This window comes from Diadema antillarum, unplaced genomic scaffold, assembly GCF_040938485.1.
Source record: "Diadema antillarum isolate AM-2024a unplaced genomic scaffold, OU_Dant_1.0 seq00000682_RagTag, whole genome shotgun sequence".
NCBI lineage: Eukaryota > Metazoa > Echinodermata > Echinoidea > Diadematoida > Diadematidae > Diadema > Diadema antillarum.
In genome coordinates, this window is record NW_027271587.1 from 2,912,339 (window position 1) to 2,939,108 (window position 26,770).

General features: G+C 38.5%; 1 protein-coding gene across 2 annotated transcripts in view; it reads left to right on the top strand.

Moving 5' to 3' along the window:
- Window positions 1-1,970: 1,970 nt before the first annotated feature.
- The window catches only part of LOC139737104 (uncharacterized), an 81,680-nt gene continuing 56,880 nt past the window's right edge, over window positions 1,971-26,770 (top strand). For both annotated transcript variants that reach the window (XM_071647782.1, XM_071647783.1), the window contains exons 1-4: window positions 1,971-3,134; window positions 6,600-6,788; window positions 18,376-18,537; window positions 20,662-21,117. In XM_071647782.1, coding sequence (XP_071503883.1) covers window positions 2,160-3,134; window positions 6,600-6,788; window positions 18,376-18,537; window positions 20,662-21,117 — 1,782 coding nt within the window. In that variant the 5' untranslated portion in view covers window positions 1,971-2,159. The remainder of the gene's footprint in view (window positions 3,135-6,599; window positions 6,789-18,375; window positions 18,538-20,661; window positions 21,118-26,770) is intronic.

Genomic DNA, 26,770 nt, shown 5'->3' on the forward strand with positions numbered 1-26,770 from the left:
CTTTCTTCTTCCCTTTTTTAAGCTTAAGATGTTCAACGGTAGGATCTACCATGCATTGATATCGGCTCGAAGGTGCAGTATTTCTCTCGGAGCATAACACAATGATCATATAATTGGGCTTGCACGCTTATGCATGTTATATGAGTATGTTGATTTGAACATAGTACCTTAAACTAATTTAGAGTGATTTAGACATCAACAAAATTTCGAGTTTCTTTCATGCTTTTTCAGATCGAAGAAAGTTATCAAGAAATAAAACAAAGTTTTGAATGATTAGTTATAATCTCACCTTATAGCTCAGTTACTTCGATTATGTACCATTATATAGTTATGAATTTAAAAGAACGAAAGAAAGGGGATGAGATACAAAGTGATTTGTTGACATACTATGGAAATGTGTAACTCCAGCGGTTCTTGGCATAGATGTATGAATGGTGTGTAATAACAGAGACTGCGTGATCTTTGATGGAGGATGTTAACAATGGCCTGGAACCTCTGTTTTGTAGTTATTTGAACTTACAGTAATCACAGTTATACCGGCGTGGTGATGACCCCAGCTCAAAGCTGATTGGCTACTGCTATCGTAGAGTGATCGCATATTTCTAAAAAATGAATGCTGGAGACAGAAACACAGATGCCTATAGATGAAAATTTTTTGTTTGGTTGTTTTTTTGTTTGTTTTTCCATCTACGATTGGCACATAAAGTTTAGCAAGTTGCTCATACTTTCAGCGGGGGGTCCCCACCTCGATCCCTGCTTTCAGTCATTCATTATGCACGTATACACACGCACACATGGTCATCATACATGATATATCTATCTCTCTGTAAATATCAACATGATATTTAAGCACATATACGCTTACATACACAGTTTTATATCAGTTAGTGAGATGAATACGCATATATATATATATATGTATATATACATGTACATATATGAGTGTGTGTGCTTGTGTATGCGCTCGATGTATGGTGTACGATAGATATGAAAATAACTGCAGTGAAAAATACGTCTGTATGCCAGTCAGCACATTAGTCACTGTTCGAATGTATTTTGCTGCTGTATAAACTGTGGCTTGCGAGAGCGGGAGTCCGCCTAGTTTACATAGATATGAGCAATAAAAAGTAATATACCAACATCCCGCAGTGAACATTGTCGTTAATTACTTCTCAGAGTTGTTCATGTGTATGCGCTATTGTACATTGGCTCCCCATCGTAAACTTCAAAGTGATAGTGGCTCTCACATCTCATTGGTGGTTATCGGGATACGAGAGCATGAGATTGCTTCAGAGGTCGGCCCGAGGAAACGGCGGGATAAATGAAAAAAAAAATCGCAAATAATTCATCTGTGAAACACGGTACTGGGGTGCACAGCGACTACAAACAAAAGACCGAATAGAAATGCGGCCTTGCTGACGTCAGTGTTCAATTACTCGCTGGTAATCCGATAGCTGAGGGCACCGCTCACACTCCCTCTACCCTTCTCTCCCCATTGTTACAAAAGTTTAAATTTCACGGTCAACACCTTAGATTTGTTATTAATTGATCATTTACCATTTTTGTTAAATTAAATGACATGCGTTATGTAACGAAACTAGAAGAACAGTGGACGGATGCGTTCAAACGCATGATACATTGTATTTCCAGAGGGAGTGAACGGAACAGCTCATCTAAAGCAGGATGAAAAGAATGCCTGGGACTGTCTACCGCCGAGGAATGCAGTGTCCTAGCGAGGCAAAAGGAATTAGTTCTCAAATAATTGGAGAACAGTCCGATCTTACGCACCCATTGTCACCTGTGTGACTTTTAATGATTTTCTTAATTGACTAAGAAGAAACTATGAACCACAAAAAATGAGAAACACATCATATTTAGGGATATTTTCACCCGACGGCGCATGAATTTTCGTTACAAAATTTTTGCAAATTCGCCTAATACAGTTCCATAGAGCGCCTATAATAGGGGAATAGCGCGTGATAAGGACTTCCCGATGGTAGACTAAGTTTTCTATGTTATTCTCTAAATCGCACTTAGAAAACACGTGTGCGGATCGAAGAAGCGCACAAACTGATATCTATGTTTTCTTGTTAGAAATGAAACATTGAGCTTGGCGCCCAATGGGACGTACATTCAAGCCCTGTGTTCCGTAGAACAGCATGGCAACAGAGGTTGCCGCAAATGTCAATTGTGATGAAGAAATTACAGCACTGGGCCGTGTCCAACAAGCGAGAGACGACACAATGGAAAATACAGACAGGTCTTCTGAATTCAGCACAACAGGGAAGGGAACGCAACCCCATGACCCCAGCAGTGGTGGAGGACACGGAGGAGTACCGGGTCCAATAGCTGACGGGCAAGGAGGAGTAAGAATGAACAATTCTCTTGATTCTCATGGTCAACAATCTATGAGTATGTCGAAGGATGGGAATATGACAAAGACGCCTAACTGCAACTCGACAGGCCAGGCAGACGGCGTGCTTCCGCAACCTGGTCGCCCTAACGCAGGCTCCTTTGGCGGACCAAATCCGAACGTTGATCCATTTTCAGGTGGAGGTATACCCCAATATATGGAAAACACTGGTGGTAATAAGCAAGCAAACTATGGTCAAGATGGATTCGGAACTTCTTATTTTGGAAGTCGCAACAATGGCGGCTACGTGATGAATCAACATGGTGGACCTCCAGCGTCAGGAAACTCAAACTCAACTCCCAGTGGTGGAGGGCCCAACCAAATAACGAGCTCATACAGCCAATATGAAGGCACTATGAATTCAAGGCCTGGCTACCCAATGTCGAACATGAACATGGGGGCCCGAAGTGGCATGGGCTCACCAATGGGACCAGGCAGTGCTTCTAATTACGGGGCACACAACCCCCGAACATATGGACCTGGTCCTGGTCCTGGTGGAGAGCGAATTTCGAGCACTGCACCAACACTCTCTCAATTACTGCAAGGACAAAAGCATCCCAGTCACAGTTACTCTGGGAATTATCCTGGACAAGGAGATGTAACTGTAGGGAAAGGACCAGATGGGGGTATGGGAATGATGGGGCAAGGTCCGTATCAATCACAGTGGCCGGGACGTGGCCATCTTCAGCACCCAATGGGTTCCTATGGTCAGCGTAATCAGGTATTCTAATCTATAAACGATACACTACTGTCACTAGTTGTACTTCTGATTTTGATTCTGTATGAATAATTGTAGAATGTGTACAAACTATTGCTCTTCATATGTCTGTCTTTGTGCATGCTGGTTAGAGAGTGTGTAGAAACAAGATGTGCTGTTCTGCGGACTGTTATGTAGATGGTCTATGTAAGAAACAACTAAATTTTACCTTGATTTTCATTTTGGAGTGATTATGTCGGTGTGTGTGATCCGTGTGCGTCTAGCTCCAAATCTGTTGAATGATGATAAAGTAGTTGCATGAGTGTGTGCCAAAGACGTTACATCACTAGTTTAAAAGAGGGTAGAACTTGCAAATAGCATGCCCTTGCATATTCGAAAAAGCTTTGAATGGTCTAAATACAGATGGTACCTCACGAAGCCATGTTGGGCAAGTAAGTATCCCCCTATGGACACGTATGGTATGTTGGTGTTCTATGCCCCTCCCCCCCCCCCCCCTCAAAAAAAAAAAAAAAAACACTCTCAAGCCAACACTATTTGCCAGTGTGTGGTGTTGCTGATAAACATGTGAAGCTTGTGTACTAGTAATGTTAGTAGTTATTGCAGCAATAATACAGGTCTGTGAAAGGTACGTGAGATTTGACTAATGTCTTTCCTAAAAGTCAAATATCTAGTTAGAAATGCATGAGCGTGAACTGTAGTTTGATGGATTGTACATTGTGTATGGCTTCCACAGAATCAAACTTGAAAAGTGAGTTTGTTTTGTTTTGTTATTGCTGATATGCAGTTTTGTTCAATCAGTTATGGTAAATGGTTTCCCAAGCATTTTGTATAACTTTTGGTTTTGTAAATCACATGTTTTATGGATTTGAGTCTTTTGGTGTTGAGAATGATTGGATGCCATGAACCCTTTGGTTATTGAACTGGAAATGGAATTATCATTTATCAAGTGCAGCAGGCTAATGCCAAAAAAAAAAAACAAACAACACGAAAAACAAAACAAAACAAAAAACAAGATTGTCACCTGTAGCATGCAATGTAACTTGTCAAGTTTGCATGGCAGTTCAGTTGGATGAATTTTAATTTCTGGAGAGTGAGAGAGAGAGAGAGAGGGGGAGGGGGGGATGGAGATTTAAGAGAGATGCATGAATAAGAATGATTTCAAGACAATTTATTTCTGTGCAAGGAATCTGCTTTACAAATAGGGCATCAAAGACTCACTGTAGGGTGAGTAATATGAAATGGGCACTCCTTCTTCTTCTCTGAGTGGGACCCTTGCCCAAATGTTGATTGTGGCAAATAATTACTTTGTAATATCTTACTTCACACTTCAAGACATTGTCATTTTATACCACCTTTGGGGGATTTATGACAGTATCTTGTGTACTTCGCATTTTTATCCTTAATTGCCTCCAACATAAATAATGCAAGTGTAAGTGAGCTTTAATCTCAAACTACCTTGGTAAGATGATAAATTCAATGTGATTTTGTATTTTAGATAAGAAAATGAGTCAATGGGTCATGAGTTGTTGGCTTTGCTATTGAGTCGAAATTACATTTCAAGTGAGGCAAATGAAAGACAAACTCACTGTATTGCATTGAGTTTATTAGAAAAAAAAAAAGATTTACATTGTAGATAATGAGACAGTTGTGTGGAATTTTTGAAGTTTATGATATCACACATAGAATTTAATCTGAAATTGTAATGTGAAGGGAGCTTTAAAGTCCTGTTAGCAGACATGGTCCAGTTTAAGGATGGCTCATGCTTTCATTAGTCCCTCCCTTTTATTTCTCTGCTGAAAAGGGCACCAGAGTCCTTGTTAGCAAGCTACAGTAATCTTTGTGAAGAATACAAACAAGCAATTTGAAAGGTGGCTTCACTTTTGTTCACATTTGTAGACCTTTCTTCATTATTGATTACTAGGAAAACATTTGTTCTGTATATGATTTTGTAAAAGTTTTGTCTTTAACTAACAGAGAAAACTGATATCCCATACAGTGCATACCATCTCCTTAAATTGATGAATAATATCACATAAGGTCATGTTGTTATGTATTAGACTGAGCATGGCATGTGTCGACTTGGGGTAAAGATCAGTCCTATTGTGTGCCTGAGCTCCAGATTACAAAAGGTATTCAATACCAGCTACAACAGCCAGCGTGATGTAAACAATGCGATAGGCATGCATAGTAGAAATGAATCATAGTGGCCATTCCAGGAGTAATCCCCTCAGGAGTGCAGCATGACTCCTCCAATACCGCCACCTGAGGAAAAAAGGGGAAGCCCCCACATTAAGCAAGTGATGCAGGTTCTTTGAAGACCAGCCAATATTTATGAAGATCACAGAAACAGCTGAGTAGGGCCACCTGCTGAGCGCAGTGCTCGCAAAATGGCACATATTTGATTGGAAAATGACATGGTTGCATGGAGCCAGTTTTATGCCTCTGTGCCACGGCTTTCTTTTCTCATGATTTTTTTTTCTTTTTTTCATTTAGATGCAGTCAAAGTGTTTACTGTGATGTTTTGTCCTTACTGTTTCTTTTGCCTGAATGAAGGAATTAATATTCTTAAATGTTTTGCTGTCAGTTTTATGGCTTTCATATATAGTTGTTAAGTGGCCATTTCAAGATTTCCTCTGCTCCTTTAATTTTATTTATTTATTTATTTATTTATTTTTTTTTTTGGGGGGGGGGGGGGCGTGAAATTGTTTGTTAGCCCTTCATTGCCTGTGTAGGGGGAATCATTGAAATAATGGCTCAATTTCAAATGTCTGAAAGTAATAGCTACATGTATAGCATGTGTAAACGATTCACATAGTTTGTATTTAAATGTTAAAAATGTATGTTGCATCTATAACAAGGCATAAGTTGATTGGTGGAGAAAAGGGAGGGGATTATTAGTTTGTAGTTCTTTTTTAAATTTGTTTGTTTTTTAGTTTTTGTTTTTTGTACCATCCTCAGTTGAAAATGTCTTTTCATCTTGCACATGAATGTGCACTGACACAAGTCTCTGCTGCCTTTCATTTTAAAAAGCGACAGGTATTCATTATTCTTTGTGCTATGATGGAAGAGAGACCATGCATGTTTGAGTAGAAATGCATGTTTTCCTCCAGGTATATTTTGGTTGGTGTATGTTATTGAATCTTCACTGGTTTCCAATTTTATTTAAAAGATACCTCCCCCCCCCCATATGATATTATGTAAGAGAAGCATTCATGAAAACATGACTAATAAGATACGATGCTGCACGTACCCTGTGACAGTGTGTGTTCTGTCTTAATTGCTCAGTATTGGGATGGAATGGGTGTGCTCTTTTGATTATTTGCTGGCTGAGTGCAGAACTTTGAAATTAAGGGAATTGCAAAAAAACAAAAACACCCGAACAAACGTGTATTGATACTTCTATTGATATGATTTTTTACATTTTATTTATATGTGTATTTATTCATTTATTTGTTTATTTTCATGTAGATGGGTATGATACCTGAAAGCCAGAGCCCCATGCAAAAACGACCATACCCAGGTGCCCCACCGGGCCCGTACCAGAACCAATACGGAGGACGCCAGTACTCGGGCATGTCACCTCAGATATACCCAAACCAGATGTATGGAAACAGGCCCTACAGTGGGCCTGGTGGTGGTGGCCAATATCCCCAACAGGTAAGGGAGTCCATGAGCAGCTTCTCCAGCTCTTGTTTTTCTTGTTACATGCTCCCCCCTCCCCCTTAGGGGTGCTGGGGCACTGTTTATTCATATGTCAGCCGTAAAGATGAATGTTCAAATGATAGTAATTAGCTAATTTTGAATATCTGCCATTCAAAGAAAAAAAAGCTCCCGAGATTACTTTGAAAAAGCAGTAGTTAAGTGGAAAAATATCCTGAAACAAATCATCCTTTTTAAGGAAAAAGAAGGTTAAGCAACAGGTTAAAGTTTTACCAACATTTGATGAATAAAAAAAGAAAGAAAAATAGTGACCTTTTAAGGTGTGTCAGTGTTAGACCATTTGATGTGCCGTCCTGTTGGCTACTGAGTAGGCCTATGTGCTTATCTGCAAAGGCCTTGCATCATTGATGTCTCATACTAAATTTATTTATTGTGCTCAGATTGGCAAAAGCATTGAATTTCCTGAAGTAGAGGTGCATACAATATTCAGCTTTTCTTTTTCTAGTTTTAGTGAACCAAAAGAATATACCCATTACCTCCTTTGATTTATATCCGGGAAGAATTAATTTATTAACATTTTGATTGAATGAAAGCAAGGAGTATCCCAGACTGGTCATGTGATAGTCATGTGGCTAAGACCATCCATTTCTAGTGCCCATACATGTATGCCACTGTGCCAGATTACACGTTTGTTCACTTGCCAAATTTGTTTTAATACACGTCAGATTTGTTTTAGAAATCATTAATCTGCTTCTTTTGTTTTATTGCTAGAATTCAGCACAAGTTTCTACGGGGGCTGAATTCTCATTAGCATTTCCTTGCATGAATTAGTTCCTGTGTGACCATGTTGGCATTTTTCTGTTTTTTTGTCCCTTGGGGAGTTGGTATTGCAGCTCAAATACCGTAACTGTATTAATGTAGGCGATAGCTGCACTATTTTGAACTGAAAAGTAGTAATCTTAGTTTATGGCCTAAATGTATACACCAGCACAATTATGGACTGTCCAACCCAGCAAATCAACCTGCTCAACAAACACACGTGTACATTGTAGATAATCATGTATGGGACTGCAATGGGCTATTTAGCAACTTGATATTGTCCTATGAATTTACAGTTCAGACATCGCTGCATTCTGCATTTAAGTGACAACTTTTTTTTTTTAATGTCACTGATCACTAAATAAACACTGTTGTAAATGTAAAGGCCAAGTAAGAGATGAAAGTTTATCGTCTTGATTTTTAGAGAGGGGGGCGACGTGGGAGGTCCTTACTACAGTCAACTTCGGATACCTCAAATTCGTCGGGACTGAAGAAAATGGTTCGATGTACGCGAACTTCGAGGTACGCGTACGTTGAATTTTCTTCGACTTATCCGACGTTTGTCGATGTTCAACATGGTATCTGTTATAGTGCCTACTGATTGTTTGCATGCTTGTCAACTGGAATTGAATTGACTTTTATATGAATGAATGAATTGAATGAAAATCGGAATTGAAATCAAAATTTCAGAAATAAAGATTTTGGTGGCCTGATCGCGCCACCCAAAAAAAGTCGGATGTTTGCCTTTACTTTTGAAAATGAACAGCGGTAACAATCTGCTCCGTAAGATGCTAAAATAAATGTCAGATGTTTGCTTTTAATTTTGAAAATGAATAACGGTAATATTCGACTCGGTATGATACTAAAATAAATGTCGGATGTTTGCTCATACTTTTGGAAATGAATAACGATAAGACTCAGCTCCATATGGTGCTAAAACTAATGTCAGATATTTGATTTTGTGTTCAGAAATGAATAAGGATAACATTCGGCTCCGGAAGACGCTGAAATAAATGTCGAATATTTGCTTTGACGTTCGGAAATGAAAAACAATAATATTCAACTCCGTACGATGGTTGAATAAACATCGGATGTTTCCTTATACTTTCGAAAGGAAATTGCAATAACATTCGGCTCCGGAAGGTGCTAAAATAGATGTCAGGTGATCGCTTTTATGTACGGAAGTGAACAACAGTAATATTCTGCGCCATACGATGCTAAAATAACTGTCTGATGTTTGCTTTTAAATTTCGAAATGAATAACAGTAACATTCAGCTGTGTTCAATGGTAAAATTAATGTTTGATGTTTGCTTTGATGTTCGGAAATGAGTAACAATAATATTCAACTCCTTACAATGATAAAATAAATGCTGGATGTTTGCTTTTGGGCAAGTCCAAGATAACACGCACGTTACGTATGGGACATTCAGAGACTTTTATGACCTGAAAAATAGTGTTAATGGCCTTTGATCATATTGAACTTCATCATGGTGATTGATATCTAGAAGAAGTATAATCATGTAAAAAATGGAGAAAAATGACCTTGACAATTATATTCTAGAAGAGAAAATATGTGCCGTTACGTATGGGACCAGAAAAATTTTGTTTTTTTGAACATTTTTTTCAACCTCAAAACTCTCTGAAAGTATATCATTCTACAACTTGTAACTCACTGTGATGAAAGTCACAACACTCAAGATTATCACAGGTAAGTTTCATGTCATTAGGCAAAAAGCTCTAATTACAGGTTCTAATCAAAGACAGACATGACGTGTTACGTATGGGACAGTTACGTATGGGACAGTTTGTCCCCCATTCATTTAGTGTGTGAAGAACCATGTTTATGGGTATTTTGCATAATTATTAAAGTAGAATCAGTTGAAACTACTCAAATACTGGTCCAGATTGTCAAGGAAACAATATTCCCCAAATATTCACCATCATAATCATATTCAATCATATTTTTATATTTTTATGACCAACCTGGGTGTGCATGCCCTTTGTCCCCCATTCGTTTAGTGTGTGGAGAAGCATGTTTATAGGTATTTTTGCAATATGATTTTGCAAAATACCCATAAACAAATTTTTGCATAATTATTGAGGTGGAATCAGTTGAAATTACTCAAGTTTATACTGATCCAGATTGACAAGGGAACAATATTCCCCAGATATTTACCATCATAATCACATTCAATCATATTCTATATTTTTTATGACCAACCTGAGTATGTATGCCCTATTTTTATCAGGATAGTTACTACTGAAAAATTGAATACCTGGTAGTTTAAAGTGTTTACTTCCATTGATGAAGGGCAGTTTGCCATTTAGACTCAATAAAAAACTTGACACAAGAAATATTAAGTTTAATAAATAAGCAATACCTGCTGCGTGGAACCCCAGTGATTGAGTAGATATATGATGTCTGTCTAGCAGTCAGGTCATTGATTCGAGTCACACCTCAATATGTATACCCATGAATTTTGTTGTGGCTGCTACTGAAAACTGAATAAGGACAATTTGTGTATTACTTGCAATTAAAAAAAAATCATTTTACTTTTTTTTTCTATATATATCACAACCATTTCAAATTGGATCTCCATCACATAAACTTTGAATTCCTCTAGTCTTAGGATTTTATGCTCTTAAGTAATTCATATAATTGGTTTCCATCTCTTTAAATGTTGAAAACTGAATCCCCATTTCTACAAAAACTATACCATCCCTTTAAAGCTGAATTTTCATTGTGTATTTTGCCATTTTCCCCTCCCCTTTCTGAAAATTGTTTCAGTCAAGTTCATGTATTGTTTCAAGTGTCTATAACTCAAAAGTAGCTACAATGTTGGGATGCTTTCTTCAGGATGATTGACCATTTGTGTACTTAGAGACCTTCCCAGCTAGCTACATGCATTCACATGCAATATGTATGAGGATGTCCCATACGTAACGCATTTGTCCCATACGTAACATTATTTCAATGCCTAATAAAAAATATTTCTTTTACTTTTTTTTTCTTTTTTCTCTGGTATTTAATTTCTCTAAACAATAAATTAGAACTTTCCAAAAGGGCATTAAAACAACCTTAGCAATTTCAGAAAAAACCTAAAAAAAGGACCTCATTTTGTTACGTATGGGACATCTCATGATAGGACACGAGCTAATTTGCATGATCATTTGCATAATCCCTAAATTTTAATACCAAGTTAAACTATGTGATGAACTTCTTATGTCCACATATTAATCAAATATTATTTGCTTTCCTTTGAATTGATATGAATTTTTATAAATGTCCCATACGTAACGCTGTGTTTCACATATAGGCAAATGAAGCCCTTGAAATTTGCATAAATTTACATAATATCATTTTTTCCTCCACGGAAATCAAAACTTCAACTCATAAGCTTCAAAATGATATCAAACATGTCAATATTGAGCAAAGATGAAATTTTGCCTTCTGAGGGGACCTTATCTTGGACTTGCCCTTTTACGTTTGAAAGTAAATTGCAATAACATTTAGCTCCGGAAGATGCTAAAATAAATGTTGAATGTTTGCTTTGATGTTCTGAAATGAATAACGTTCGAAAGTAAATGGCAATAACATTCAGCTCCGGAAGATGCTAAAATACGTGTCGAATGATTGCTTTTACGTTTGGCATATTTGGAAGTGAATAGCGGTAACATTCTGCCCCATACATGTACGATGCTAAAAAAATATTGGATATTTGCTATTACATTTCGAAATGAATAACAGTAACATTCAGCTACGTTTGATGGTAAAATAAATGTCTGATGTCTGCCTTGACGTTCAAAAATGAAAAACAGTAACATTCGGCTCCGTACGATGATAAAATAATTGTCCGATGATTCATTTAACTTTCGGAAGTGGACAGCAGTAACATTCGGCTCCGTACGATAATAAAATAAATGTCGGATGTTTGAAATGACGGTAATATTCTGCTCCGAACGATGCAAAAATAAATAACAGATTGTTGCTTTTACATTTGGAAATTATTAACGGTAGTAATCCGCTCAGTGAGATGCTAAAACAAATAGTGGATGTTTGCTTTCACGTTTGGACATGGATAAGGATAGCATTCAGCTCCGGAAGAAGCTAAAATGAATGTCGGTTGTTTGCTTTTACATTTAAAGATGATAAACGGTAATATTCGGCTCCGTAAGGTGCTAACATACTAATAAATGATTGCTTTTACAATAAGAAATGAATAACGGTAACTTTCTGCTCTTTACAATGCTAAAACAAATGTCGGATGCTTATAAATGTCAGCAAATGCTCCCACTTTCTCATGTCAAACGTAAGTTTTGACCTCCTAAATATATAGGCATCAACTTCTGTAATAATCTCTACGCCTATTTGCTAAATCTTATAACACAGAATAAGGTGATTGAATTTTCTATTCATTTGTTTTAGACATGGGCATCTGTATCACTTCAATAATGCTTAATATTCATTTTTCTATGTTTAGTAGGACCGATTTAGTTTTTCTTATGTTTTTCTTGATTTTTTTTTTGTGTGTCACCAGATTTTACTTTCGACCACCAAAAAATAAAAATCAATGATTTTGGTGGCCCGATAAAAGTTATTGTGGAGCCCTGTCTATTCTATTCCTTATTATGCTCGGCCTATACTTCCAGATCATATACCACACTTATTTTCATAATGGCATTGCTCCAAAAAAAATAGATAAAAAAGTATTCAGTGCTTGCGTTCTCGGGGAGAATAAATGAAACAAACTTCGTGAAAGGAAAAAAAGTTTAAAAAGCACTAGCAGGAGATTGATGTTTGGACAGTGGACCGTGATTAATGTCAAAGATATAACTATCAACATCTAGGCAGGTGCGCCATGACAGTATGACTATCACGATCAAAAATCAGAACACAGTGGTTAAAGAAAAGAAGATGATGGGGCAAAGCGTAGTGCTATCGTAAGCACTCCATTGGCACGGGGGCTATGTGCATACTGTGTACGTGTGTAGGTAGGTGTTGGGGATTTTTCTTGTCAGCTGTGTACCGGGTATTTCTTTGGGCGCGTGATTGTTCTGGTCTCAGAATATTTACAATCGAGTGTGAAAAGATTTGAGACATGTCTTCGCTGTCCACGCGTGCTTAATCGGAGATGCTGGGTGATGTTTGCAATTTCGATTCGAACAACATGCTGGGAAAAACAATCAAGTTAATTAAGATCGGGACATTAGATTTTCCTTCGAGGTAACCGAACTTCAAGTTATTTTTTTCGAGCTACGCGAATTTTGATACACGGAAACTCCATAGGAACAATCGGGACTTTCATTTTGCCCCCGAGATAAGTGATATTCGGCTTATCCGACGTCGAGGTATCCGAAGTTGACTGTATTTGATAACTTAATATTTTTGGTCTGAAGCTGCTGCACAGCGCAAGGCACTCACATTGTTTTGGACCATGTGGTATAATGATTTGTAAACATGCATTAACTAACCCTAAATATTTTACAACCTAAAGTACCTGTGTTTGAGTCTCCAATATAGTGTAAAATTTGAACATTTACTGTCAATTTTGACACTTTCTTCACATTTCGAAATGACTTTACAGCATTTTGTGTGCATACATCGGTTCACATATTAAAAGCTGCACTACTGTGTACTGCACGTATCGTACTATGACCAAGTAGGTATGGACAGATCTAGTTGACAAGCTTGAGTACAGGGTGGCCTGAGAGCTTCATTTCAAGCGATCAGGTTATTCTATGATGTGAGTTGTCTCAAAGTATCTTCTGCTAGACTTTGGAGACTGAAATACAAGTGTGTTCAGGTTATGAAATATCAATGGTGAGTTGGTACATGTGTAAAAATCATTTGCAGTGCGAAATGGCACTGGCATCCTAGCATAATAGCAGCAGTACGAGAGTACTATACATAACCGCTGTTTAAAACTAAACGATGGCCATATGTACAACATACACGAGTACAATGAGTATGAGCTTGTGTGGAGACTTTAATCCATTCATGATGTAGGCCTATGTTTATCTAATGTTCTCAACAATGCGCTGTTCAAGCCCACCGTATTACACAGTGGCTAGTTTGTAGGATTCTTGGCTTGTGGCCGTGGTATGACAGTAAATACGCACAATCAGAGATTCTAATGCTGTGTGTGCATGTAGATCGGTAGGTGAATTTCCAATGCTTTTTTTTGCCACCCAAAAGTAGTAAATATAAAAAAAAGTTGATGTGGCAACTCCAAAAAAAAAAAAGATATGAATGTGGACTTTAAAAACATTTTCATCAGAACTTTGAAAATTAAATTTTGAAAATGAAAATAGGAATTTTTGAAAATAGTAAAAAAAATTGAAAAATTTTGGAAAAAGGATTTTGCAAATAGTAAATAGTAAAAGAAATAATAATCCAGTGCCAAAATCAGAAGCGCGCGAGGACAAGAAACTAATTTCTTATTTTTTTACTTGGCCCAAGTTCACAGAGTCATTGCAGCGATTGCAACACAAAAATTGTACAATACTAGTAACCTGCCCTGCACGCATCACACATTAGCGGTTGTAGAGCTACATTATGTCTGCATACTATTTTATAGCAAGCTACATGGCATGTGTGAATGACAACCTTTGAATATAATATTGAGAACGCAGTACAGGTCTAAAATGAAAACACAAATATGCACACTCTTTTTCACACAAGCTATATTCTCAAGTTTCATACATCAACATTTCACATACAGCCCTGTACACACTCTCAATTATTCTTCACATTATATGTTCGTCCTCACAATCCCAACATGCAGCTTGTGTCATGTAGGAAGACTTTGAACTGAACACAACAATTTTTTTTTTTGAAACATGCAACAACATGCAGGAATATAAATAAAGTTTGTTATCAAAATTTAGGAAAATGCTGAATTTTTCATGATAAAATCCCTCTGCCTTTTTTTTTTCTATTTTAAACCAAGCTGGGATGCAGCCTACAAATTTATTGCTCGCAAATACAGTATTGATCAAAAGGAGCTGTTTGTACTTAAAGTGCAGTTGGTGCTGTATGATATTACATACAGTAGTTCTTTTGATAGCAATCAAAGAAAATATAATTTTCATGGAAACGTTCCTCTTAGCTCAGATTTATTTAATTTCAGTCAGATGTCAGTGTGCAAGATTTTATTTCTGTTTTAAGAATATCACCAGACAAACTGTACTAGATGCACAAATGTAACTGACTTCAAATTGACATGTTTTGGAACATTTGCCCCACAATTAGTCTGGCCAATTGAGGGCTAGGATGTGTTTGATTCTTTGTTTTATATTTACTTAGCTTGCAACAGCACTGTTCACATACTATTTTTGACTTGGTTCAGTAGAAAACGACAACAAAAATGGTGTTAAAAAGCAAGAGAACTTTTCTGAGAATGAACTACATTGACCTTTGAGAGGTATCATGGTCTCCCTGTATAATTCTGTATGGAGAGGTTATTGGCCTCTGATAATGTGGATTGGTTACTTTTTTGTTTTTGCTTTTTGTGTCCATTAGAGTGTATCTATTATGTATGTTTGAGTGTGCGCATTCGTCAGAATCATTGAAAAGAAATAATACATACAGAGTGTAATTGACAAATTTACTGCATTATATTTGGTTTCTGTATTAGTGTGTGCCATTTTCAAATCATTACTACAGTAGACACAGTGAAGGAAGATATTTATGCTAGCAGTGATTCCTTCTTTTTTTTTTTGTGCCTCTTGCTCCCTTCTTATTTTCTCCAAGGACTGATAGGGTTAGGGTTAGGGTTGTGATAGGGTTTTAGGTTTAGTTTGATGTGAGGATTAGGATTAGGATTAGGGTTATGTTTGCGGGTAGAATTTACGTTTTGGCTTAGCGTGCAGATATTTCATGTGAGCAGTTGTCGCAGGAGCAAATGTCATGGAACGGGCATAACCTGGCTCTGCAAACAAATGGCTGCCAATGCTGTATTGAAATCCACTTTCTCCATATAGCCATATCAAACAAGTAAAATTTCCTATTCTTTATTCAGGTAGAAATAGTACGTCTTGTGCATATTTCATAGTTCCACTGATGATATTGGCGAAAGGAGGTTCAGACATTAGATATGCTAGGTTTGAGATGTGGTTGATTCAAACATTGTTTACTCTTTTTGCTGTTATCTAGTTTGCATTTCAGTGGAACTACATATGCAGTTGGTCAGTGATTTAAGTCCTAGACGTGAACAGGGTCCAATGACTATCTAGAATATCTATAATTTTTATTTTTGATTTTCAAAGAGATAGGTCATTCACCTTGGCAGCTGGAATATTTCAACTTTATTATGTAATTCATATGTCTCTCATTCATAAACTGCTGTATGCAGCCTTTATCTTACACAAATTGTATGAATGATGAGCTGATATGTATGTACGTAAAAGTGGTTGCATGTTGTAAACAGCTCTTCCTCACATGCCTGCATGTGTTGAAAAAATGTGGGATGATTGTGTTATGTTCAGTCTACATGTATTATAAATGCAGCTGTGCTGCTTTTCTTCATTAGTACGACATAATGTTTATGCACGGACATGACCATACAATGCACAGTGTACAGGGGGTGTATGTGCAATTCATGTTATACATGGTGTGTACTGTTACACAACAGTGTAACACTGATTCGAAGATCATACTTCCGAATGACAAAGCTATGAAATCATTAATTTCAGAGTCATAAATGCATGATAAATTGCTAAGTTATGTAACCAGTTGACGAACATTGCTATATGAAATCTTGAAGGTTAAAAATGTGTTCAGAAGTTCAGTCATGAATACGAATAACTTAATAATTCCAGGACCATTATTGCATTTCTTGTGGGCTTGCATAAAACATTATTAGAGCACCCCAATTGTAAAGATTTCTTATCAGTTTGATTTATTTTGTGTCTGTTTTACTTTTATACTTATTTTAATATGATGTCAGCTGCTCGAGGAATGTACATAGTGGAGTTGGCACATTATTATTATTAGTATTATTACCGTAAAGTTCGGTGTATAAGACACACTTTTTTTTTCCGTCGGAAAATGTGAGAAATCGGGGGTGCGTCTTATACAAGGGTACAGTGGAATCACGGAAAAAAATCTATCACGTACACCCAATTTTATATGTTCAACTTGAGGCCATGTACGCCCATCGACATCCGGAGGGTAAGCAATCATTAAAACTTACCAATAAATGAGCGATGTATCAATCTGGACACACACAACAGCTGTAAATACGGGATAAACTTACATCGGCCTAGTGTAGTAACGATGTACAGTGTACATTGTATATCAATCTGGCCATAGACAACAGCTGTAAATACGCGATGTATCTACCGATGTATATCACTATCACCCCAGTCTACCAAGCTACCAACAGCCAACCTAGTAGATGTAAATACGCGATGTACAGGTACTTTGTATCATTACTAAATTACCGATACCGTAAAACTTATCGATGTACCGGTACTAGTATCAATCTGGCCATAGACAAAAGCTGTAAAATACGAAGTAGGATCGACCCTATGTCATCGTGATGTGAACGATGTGTCAAGCATGTATTCATATCCGTGGGTATTCCGTGGCATTCATTTGCCCTTCACTAGCCTTTTGCAAAGGCAGAGGCTCTCGCCATGGACTCGCATAGCGTGCACAGTACAGTTACAGCGATCGGATCGGAGCGAGCTTGCCTGTTGCGCGTTGTGTGTGCAAGTCCATTGCTCTCTGTGTGCGTGTCGTGCCTTTGCAAAAGGATAGCACTATACATACAAGCATGGTACAAGAGACATATGTGTTACTGGTAATCCCTCCGACCGAAACAACAGTGAGTTTAAGCACCGTACGCACCGTACGTCTCGGCGTACGATCCCTTTGCTACACTTGTTAATGTTTTTCATAATGATTGAATATTTTTCTTCTGACACGCGTCAATATTCGCGACACGTCTACGGTAGTATCAATGTATGATAGCATGCAAAGATCGTACCGTTGTACACTCATGAGTACGATCTTTGATAATACATGTACCACGATTGAAAGGCGAAACAGTAGCAAGTGAGTACCGATACAAGTCTCGCATTTTGCGTCTTTCATTTTTTGCCGATGTCCGATGAATACCGTGAAAAGAAAATTTAAAAAAAGAAAGAAAAATAAAGCAAATACATGCTGCATTCTAGGGAAATTCTGAGCTGAAATAATATGTATAACACACACAATATTTGCGTGGGAATTTGCGTGCTTTTAACATTTTTTTTTTAAATTTTAGGTCCGAAAGTTGGGATGCGTCTTATACACATGTGCGTCTTATACACGGAACTTTACGGGTATTATTATTATTATTAGCAGTATTATGAAATCTTTGAAGCAGGAAATTTGATTTGAGTTATAAGATGATGTTTAATAATATGGTCATCAATTTTTATGTATATTATGGACATTCAGTATTTTGTTCCCCCCCAAAAAAAACTACAATTGTAAATTTGTAAGCAAAAGTTATGCATCACTGTATGCGCCATATTTTTTTATGAGTATGATATTTTGCAAATTTGGACTTGAAAGACAAGTTTAAGAGTGGATGAGTTCGTAACAGCAAATTATGCCTCGTATATTACAGTAGCTTGCTACTTCATCCAGTTATTTGGTCCGAGTGCTTCGTGGAGAGTAAATTTCATTGCTTGTGTGGTGTATATCAGTCAAGATAGTACAGACTCTGTATGGCCCGTGAGTTGAATCATTCTGAATATTGTATCCTGATGTAGATGTCCCCCCACTATGGTCAGACAGGCCAGTCGCAAGGCATGAACTACGGCCCTCCGTCAGGCTTCATGCCACAGGGAGGCAGCGCCAACAGTGCTGGGGGGCCGCCATCCCAGTCCATGCAACCGCACCAAGGGCCACAGTCACAAATGTGGAATCAGCAGGTAAAGAGCAGGAATGTTTTGTTGCTCTTTGGTACATTAAAATTTGAGGGCATGATTTTTTTTTTTTTTACACTCAAAATGATGGAACATCAGTAGAATGCAGAAGTACATTGTAGGTGCAGTATTACTGGGTGAGCTAATCAATTGGTAGTCAAAACTAACACTTTCCCTCCCATCTCTCTACAGCTATTTCAGTTTCAATGAATTTTAGATTCAAGAAGATTGCAGTGTGAAGCCGGGAACAAGTTCGCATGTATTTTCAATGTATTCAAATGTATTTTGAATTTGTCCAAATCTTTCTTATACAGCACAATTGTCTATGTATGGTTATTCAGCAGAACATTGCAGATTTAAATGGGGAAAAAAAAAAACCAGCTTTTATGCAGCACGGTAAATGTGCTAATTTTTTGGGGGAAAATGTATAGGAATGAAAGGGAATCACATAATAATTTAGTAGCCATGAGATATACACATAGAATAGTAGATGACTTTATATGCATGCGTGCATACAATGCAGATCATTACTTCACTTTTTTTTTTACCTGTGGAACTGAAGGTTGATTTTGGGCAGCCAGGACATGCAAAATGGTAATGCAATACTCAACTGAGCAAGCAGGAAATAAACTTAATATTTAGCTTCACATCATATCAGTCACATTCATGTAAAATATGATTGTGATGAAGTAATGGATGGATGTAAGCATTGCAATTTTTGCAAATTCATTTTGTGCCCATTTGTGGTTGTAATGCATAGTAAATGATATGGTGTCCATGCTTCATGCAGTATCTTTGTTGATAATTACTGAAGCTGGATTTTTTTTTTTTTTTTTTTTTTTGAGGCAGAGCAGGCATGCCTAGACCAAGCTTTTACATACCTTAGAGAACAGTTGATAAGTATTCAAAGCGTGAAAGAGTTGAAGACATTGTAACAACAATCACATCTTTGTGGTAGACCATATGTTAGATAATGTACACTTTTTTGTTGTTCATTTTGATGAAAGCAGGTTCCTATTTCATTCTATTTCGTAGGTATTTGTTATAGAATTTTATATTATGAACATTGGGATATTTCTCTTTGATGAACTGGATAAACTTCCAGTTGCAAAAATCAGTTTCTAGCACAGATCACAATATGCAGCAATATTCTTAGTATTGTGTTTTTCTTCATCTTGATAATTTCCTATCTCTCAAGCAGTGCATTTATGCAACCATGTTCAATATGTGTGGCACTGCAGACAAATTATTTTCTGAACGTATACCGAGCCCTCCCTTTTCATGCCCTTGAGAGCTCCGTATGACTTATTAGAATCATTTTCTTTTAATGCAATTGATAGCCTATTCCTTCATATTTGAGCCGCTGAACCTGGTCGTTTATGATTCAATAAGAGCCAAATAATGTGTTTTGGTGAGGCATGTGTGTAAAATTTTGGATGTGTACAGATTTAAATGCCAGAGAAATGTTAAACATATCAAGAACAGGAGAAACCATTATGACTCATGCTATAGTTGTGTGCGGCTACGGCCATGATGTAGCAAGTGGCAGCCTGTTACGTGCCAACATTGGATCTGTCTTTTGCCGGCAGTTGCAACCATGTGCACAGCTGTTTCGCAACCAGTGTCTCTGTTTTGAGACCTGTGGTGCTGCCAGTGGCAACATACCCTTTCCAATGTTCTGTGCCTGTAATATGCCTCACCACTCATGGTATGAACGCATCCTACCAAAATTTGCGTTGTCATACCATGTGCATTTACAATGTATAGTAGCCTTGATTAATTTCAAATTTCTGTATTAACAAGGATGTGGCGATAGTCGTTGAATTCCTGTTTTAAGCTTTCTCGTCACTTGACATTGCCCAAATATTTACTGTTTAAATGCCTTTATTGATTTTGTTTTTATTGTAACTCTTTCTCTTAAAGTTTCTTGTTTTCGTAGGAATGTAGTTGATGACTAATACCTTCTAGGAAGTCTTGATTAAACTAACTAAAATGTATGAATGTCCCCTACAGCATAGTAAGGTAGTTGCGTAGCAGAGATGATGCAACAGAAGTTGATGAAATCATTTTGATAAATGCCATTGTACCATGCTAGTGACTTGTTCAATCACCACTTCTATTGTGATGCAGCATCAACAACAAGCAGGCATGGGTCATTCACCTCATCCACAACAACAGCCACATGGCACCCCACAGTCACAACCTTCCCAGGGCAGCCAACCACCACATTCTGCATCTGGACCTGCTCAGCCCCAGCAAACTCCACCTGTGCAGCAGCAGCAGCAGCAACAACAGCAGCAACAGCAGCAGCAACAGCAGCAACAGCAGCAACAACAGCAGCAGCAGCAGCAGCAGCAACAGCAATCTTCTCAAGCTCAAACTCAGCCACAGCAGAACCAGAACCAGCCACCATCGACCCAGCAACAGCAGCAGCCGCAAACTCAGCAGCAGCAACAACAACAGCAACAGCAAAACTTCTCTGGTGGCAGAAGTGGCAGCCAACAGGCAGCTGGGGCTCCAAATTCATCCAGCAAATCTGCTTCACAGCAACAGGATGGATCCATGAATAGACCGCCCAGTTTGCCAGTAAGTGCATTTCTGTATGTGTACATGACTCTGTGTGTGTGTATGTGTGTATGGGTATGGGCATGCATTTCATCTGATGTGGACTATGCCATGAAGCACACCTGGATGTATTTGAGGTGGGTCCATTTTTAGGGCTATGCATGCGAGTGCAAGAATCATGGACTAAGTGTATGAGGCTCATAGTCTCTTGGAAAATATCTTGCCCTGGAGTACCCATTTTACAGATAGCCCCTTCTGCCCCCAGAAAGTAAGAACAAAACCAACCAACCAACAACAAAAAATCAACAACATCATACATACAAAATGGAAAAGGCACGTTCCTGTGTGATGGTATTTGCCAGTATGAATGTGTGTGTACATGAATGTATGGTTTTTAGCTGCTGTGTCCAATATCGATAATGTGCATGTACACCATGAACGTGCTAGTGCATGAGAATATGAGGGATGAAATGTGCTTGGGTTTCGGTTATCAACATTCAAAGGTCCAGAAGCAAAACGGCAAATTTCATTGAATTAACTGAGCATTCTTGTTTTCAGCTGACAATTTGTGTGTTAGAGGTATACACCTTTCAGTTCGGTGATTTCTGGCTTGTTTTGAACCTGTCTATATTTCTTTTTCATTTGGATGCTTTGTCACTCAAGATAGAGGCATTGTTTACTGTAAAGTTCAGGTGATCTTCCACCCCACTCCCCTCCCCCCCCTCCAAAAAAAACCACAAAAAAAACAAAAACAAAACAAAACAAAACAAAACAAACAAAAACAAAACATGAAACCCATAGCAAAAGATACATGAGGTCAAACTAATTTTAAAGCAAAATTTTCAGTACATCGTTAATTCACAGTAAAATGATCTGTCAGAATCCAGATATTGGATGGGAGTGGTTAGGAATGTGATGGCAACCCTCTCCAGTTCCACAGATTTTATTTGAAAGAGAAAATTGGCCATATGATTATTCGATCAAACTGCATTAATCATATGAAATGAGGAGTGGAATCAAAACTTGAGTTTTTCTCCTTTCCCTTTTTATGTGTACCACTCGCCTTCGGGACCTTTATATCACATGACTTATATTTACTGTATTCTTCAAATTGGAATATGGGGACTTAATAACTTGTTATTTTGAGTGTGACTGAGCTTGTTCTTTGCTAGGAACCTATCCCCCTTTCCCATCTTTGTCAATTTAGGACTTTTATCTTCTGAAAGACACTTTGGATTGATTCAAAGGGATATTTGATGAAATCCATGTAAGACACAGTTCCAGATCAGGGAAAGTCTGAGCAAAGTAGGCTGAATTTAAGACGGTTTTGAAGGAAAATTATGTAACATAGCAACCTCTTGGTACCGGTACCGCATAATTGAAATCTTGGTGATCAGACCATCATAGACTTTATGCTAAAATTCAAATATGCTTTTTAGCTCACCTGAGCCAAAGGCTCAAGTGAGCTATTGCGATCGCCCTTCGTCCGGCGTCCGGCGTCCGTCGTCCGTCGTCCGTCGTCCGTCGTCCGTCGTGCGTCGTGCGTCGTGCGTAAACTTTTTACATTTTCATCTTCTTCTTGAAAACCCCATGACCGATTTTCATCAAACTTGGCAGGTAGCATCCCTAGGGGGCTAGGAACTCAATTTGTTAAAATGGGCACCATGCCCCACCCAGGGGGCCCCCAGGGGGGCCCAAACCCCCCAAAATTAAGGAATCTGTAAAAAGCTTCTTCTCTAGAACCAGAAGTGATAGAGCTAAGTTAATACTATGAGTTAGTACATTGATGACTGTAGTTTCAAGTTTGTTCATGGCAGAATCAGGGGTGCCTCCCTTGGGACCCAGGGGAGGGGGGTGGGGAAGGGTTCTAATGGGGCCTAAATTGTACATTTTCATCTTCTTCTTGAGAACTCCATGACCCATTTTCACCAAACTTGGCAGGTAGCATCCCTAGGGGGTTAGGAACTCCATTTGTTAAAATGGGTACCATGACCCACCCAGGGGGCCCCCAGGGGTCCAAACCCCCCAAAATTAAGGAATCCGCAAAAATCTTCTTCTCTAGAACCAGAAGTGATAGAGCTAGGTTAATACTATGAGTTAGCACATTGATGACTGTAGTTTCAAGTTTGTTCATGGCAGAATCAGGGGTGCCCCCCTTGGGACCGAGGGGGGGGGGGGGGGGGGGGGTGAGGAGGGGTCCTAATGGGGCCTAAATTGTACATTTTTATCTTCTTCTTGAGAACCCCATGACCCATTTTCACCAAACTTGGCAGGTAGCATCCCTAGGGGATTAGGATCTCAATTTGTTAAAATGGGCACCATGCCCCGCCCAGGGGGCCCCCAGGGGGCCCAAACCCCCCAAATGAAGGAATCTTTAAAAATCTTCTCTAGAATCAGAAGTTATAGAGCTGAGATAATACTATGAGTGAGTACATTAATGACTGTAGTTTCAAGTTTGTTCATAGGAGATCCAGGGGTGCCCCTCTTGGGGGTAGGGGGGGGGGGGTGGTTGGAAGGGTCCAAATGGGGGCCTGAATTGTACATTTTCATCTTCTTCCTGAAAACCTCATGATGGATTTTTGTCAAACTTGGCAGGTAGCATCCCTAGGTGGTCAGGATCTCAATTTATCAAACTGGGCACCATGCCCCACCCAGAGGGCCCCAGGGGGCCCCAATTCCCCCAAATTAAGGAATCTTGAAAAAATTGGGCCCTTATTGTACATTTTCATCTTCCACTTGAGAATGCCTCGTCAAATTTTGGTAGAGCTGTGAATAATTTAGATTAGTGACTGCGTGAAAGGTGAACTTGCGATACTCAGGTGAGCGCTAGACCCGCGGGTCTCTTGTTACATGAAAACTCTGGAATTCTAATCTTGCACAAGTATGAAGGGATCAAGTATTGTGTGTTGTTTAATGTTATGTCATTAATGTGGGATACCCATGAGCATCTGTGAAATTGTGATGAAACTTTATAGAGACTATTTCAAAAATATTTTGAGTAATTGTAAGGCTGATAATTTTCTTCCTCCTTTCAATTACAAAGGACACCACAACAATAGAACAAAACCCCAGACCCAGACATATCATAGAAAATGAAAGTTATTGATGATCTTGTAAAAATTATGTAAATAGTGCCAGACAGTCAGCGAGGAAAAGGTATATTCCCCGGTCCCACAAAAATGAAAACAAAATGTACAAATCTTTCTGCATGTGTCTGTGTGTGTGTCTCGTGTGTGTGCATATACTTTGGTATGTATTTATGTTTGAAGGTTAAGCCTTTCTGTGAATGTGGTTGTGCTCTTCTGTTTTTATTTGTATTACAATTACCACCACCACCACCACCACCATCACCACCGTCATCATCATCATCATCATCATCATCATCATCAAACATCGTCATTATCACTGCCTTCATGTGTGCTTACGATGTGTAATGCAAAAATGGGTGTAGAGATTCCTCTTAGGGATTCAGATGGAGAAACAAATGAGGAATATTACTAGGGACAGTGATTTTCCGCGATCGCGGAAAACGGACGGAAAACGCGGAAACGGCCTTTTGAAACGGAAAAAATATTCCACACGGAAAATCACGGAAAATCACTTTTTAACAAAATAAAACACATAAAAGTAAAAATAAATCCAACAGAAGCTGTGAATTAATCATTATTACATGTCCACGATATTCACAGACTGCGGAAACTGAGTTTCTATAAGCCAAGTTGTGTTAGTTGCAAGTTCTAGCGATGTCTAACGGCGTTAGATCTAGCCTTAGCGATGTCACGATTTCAATAACTGTTGAACACTTACTCAGTTTGATCCAACACCAACAATCATAACCATAGAAGAAAGTCCATTTATATTCCAAAACACAACGTGTGTCTCGCCGAATAATGTGTGATGATAAAGCCAGTATTTTGGCAGTAAAAGTAGCGGCAACAGAAGAAACTGCTAACTGTCTAACTGTTTTCTGCTCGTGGTAAGCTGTCAGCAGGTGAGTGGAGTGGTGACTTGCTGCTATGCTTGCCTGCTATGTCGTGTGTAGAGCACAGCTAACGCACAATGCATGATTCAGGAGAGAAGAGTGATCGAACTCCAAGTTCACGCAGAAAAAAGAAAAATCCCACGATGCCAAGGTGCCATGCCAGACTGGCATGGGTGGGGTGGAGAGAGAGAGAGACCAATCAACAGAAGAAACCGCGCGTACTGGCGCATTCTTGGAGGTCATGAACTGTCTGGGGTGTTGAAGATGAACAGGGAAAGGGGCTGTTCCCAGGCCCTCTGATCTCTCCAGTCAAGAAATTGACACGCGCGCGCAAATTCTTCTGCCAACCAGCCAGCTGTCGGAATGTGCTTTGAAGTTTATGGCAGCCTGGCCTGGCTGGCATGAATGGGTGTTGAGTTTCAATCAATATCTACTGTTGTTTTATTTTTGTATTTGAACATGTCGTTTCACCTGACAGAAACACGGAAATCGGGAAGGTGTAGGGGAGAGGTTTTTGTTGTGTTGCAATGTGTGTGTGTTTTCCTCGGTTTTTTTGGTTTTGTTTTGTGTGTTTTTTTTTGGGGGGGGGGGGGGGGGAGGGGGGGACCGAGGCCAGAATGGGGAAAGATCAGAGTGAAATGAGTGCTAGTTTCTTGTCTGGATTATTGACTGAAGAAAGATAAATTGATTGTTCCTTTAGTGCTGAAATTTTTCATCTGTTTAGACCTTCTGAAGGAATATAAAGACTTGACTAGACAGTAGTACACTGTAAGTCACTTGACTAGCAAGTCAAGAAAGAGGACATTCATAATGATAGTTGTTGATACTGCAGGCCAGGCTTTGATAGTGATTCACAAATATGTACTGTCCCACGGCATGATTAACTGGATTACAATGTAATGACTGAAGAAAGATTCAGGTAGATTGATCGTTCTTTTAGTGCTGAAGTTTTTGTCAACACTGCTTATTAAACTGATTATCATGTATTCTGTTTGCAGCTTCTAATCAAAGGAATAAAAACACTTGACTAGCATAAAGTCACTAGCTGAGACTCAGAGACTTATTTTACTTTGTATATTTTATTCTAATTTGTAGACAGCAGTGTAAACAGTCGTGTAAACAGCATTGTAAACAGCCCTCTTTATCATCGCCATAATTAACCTTGCAGATTTACACATTATGCAATACTCTTCGAACATTATCACTGTGGCAACCTATTTGTTAAACCGCCATTTGGCAACCTAAAAAAACTCTATAGGTTGCCCGGCTGGCAACCAAGGAAAAAAGTTAAGTGACAGCCCTGTGCATGTTTTGACAGTCGAAATAAATAAATTGTCATACTGATGCTTCATTTCATTTGTCTTCATGGGTGTGTGGTACAGAGGTTGGAAATCATCAGGTATACACTATGCATAACATGTATGAATGTATACACGATTACACAGGTACAGAAACTTCAAATAGCAATCATTTAATTTTTGTTCATTTTTGCATACAAATACATGTAAACGGAATTTGCATTTTTTGTATGTACAATTCATATGGGAAAACGGAATTTCCGTTTTTTCACCATTTTGAAACGGAATTCATGATTTTCTGAAACGGAAAAGGCACTTTTTTGAAACGGAAAATCACTGCCCCTATATTACAATATGTGGTGACAGGAACAGATGCAAAAACAGACTGTCAGGA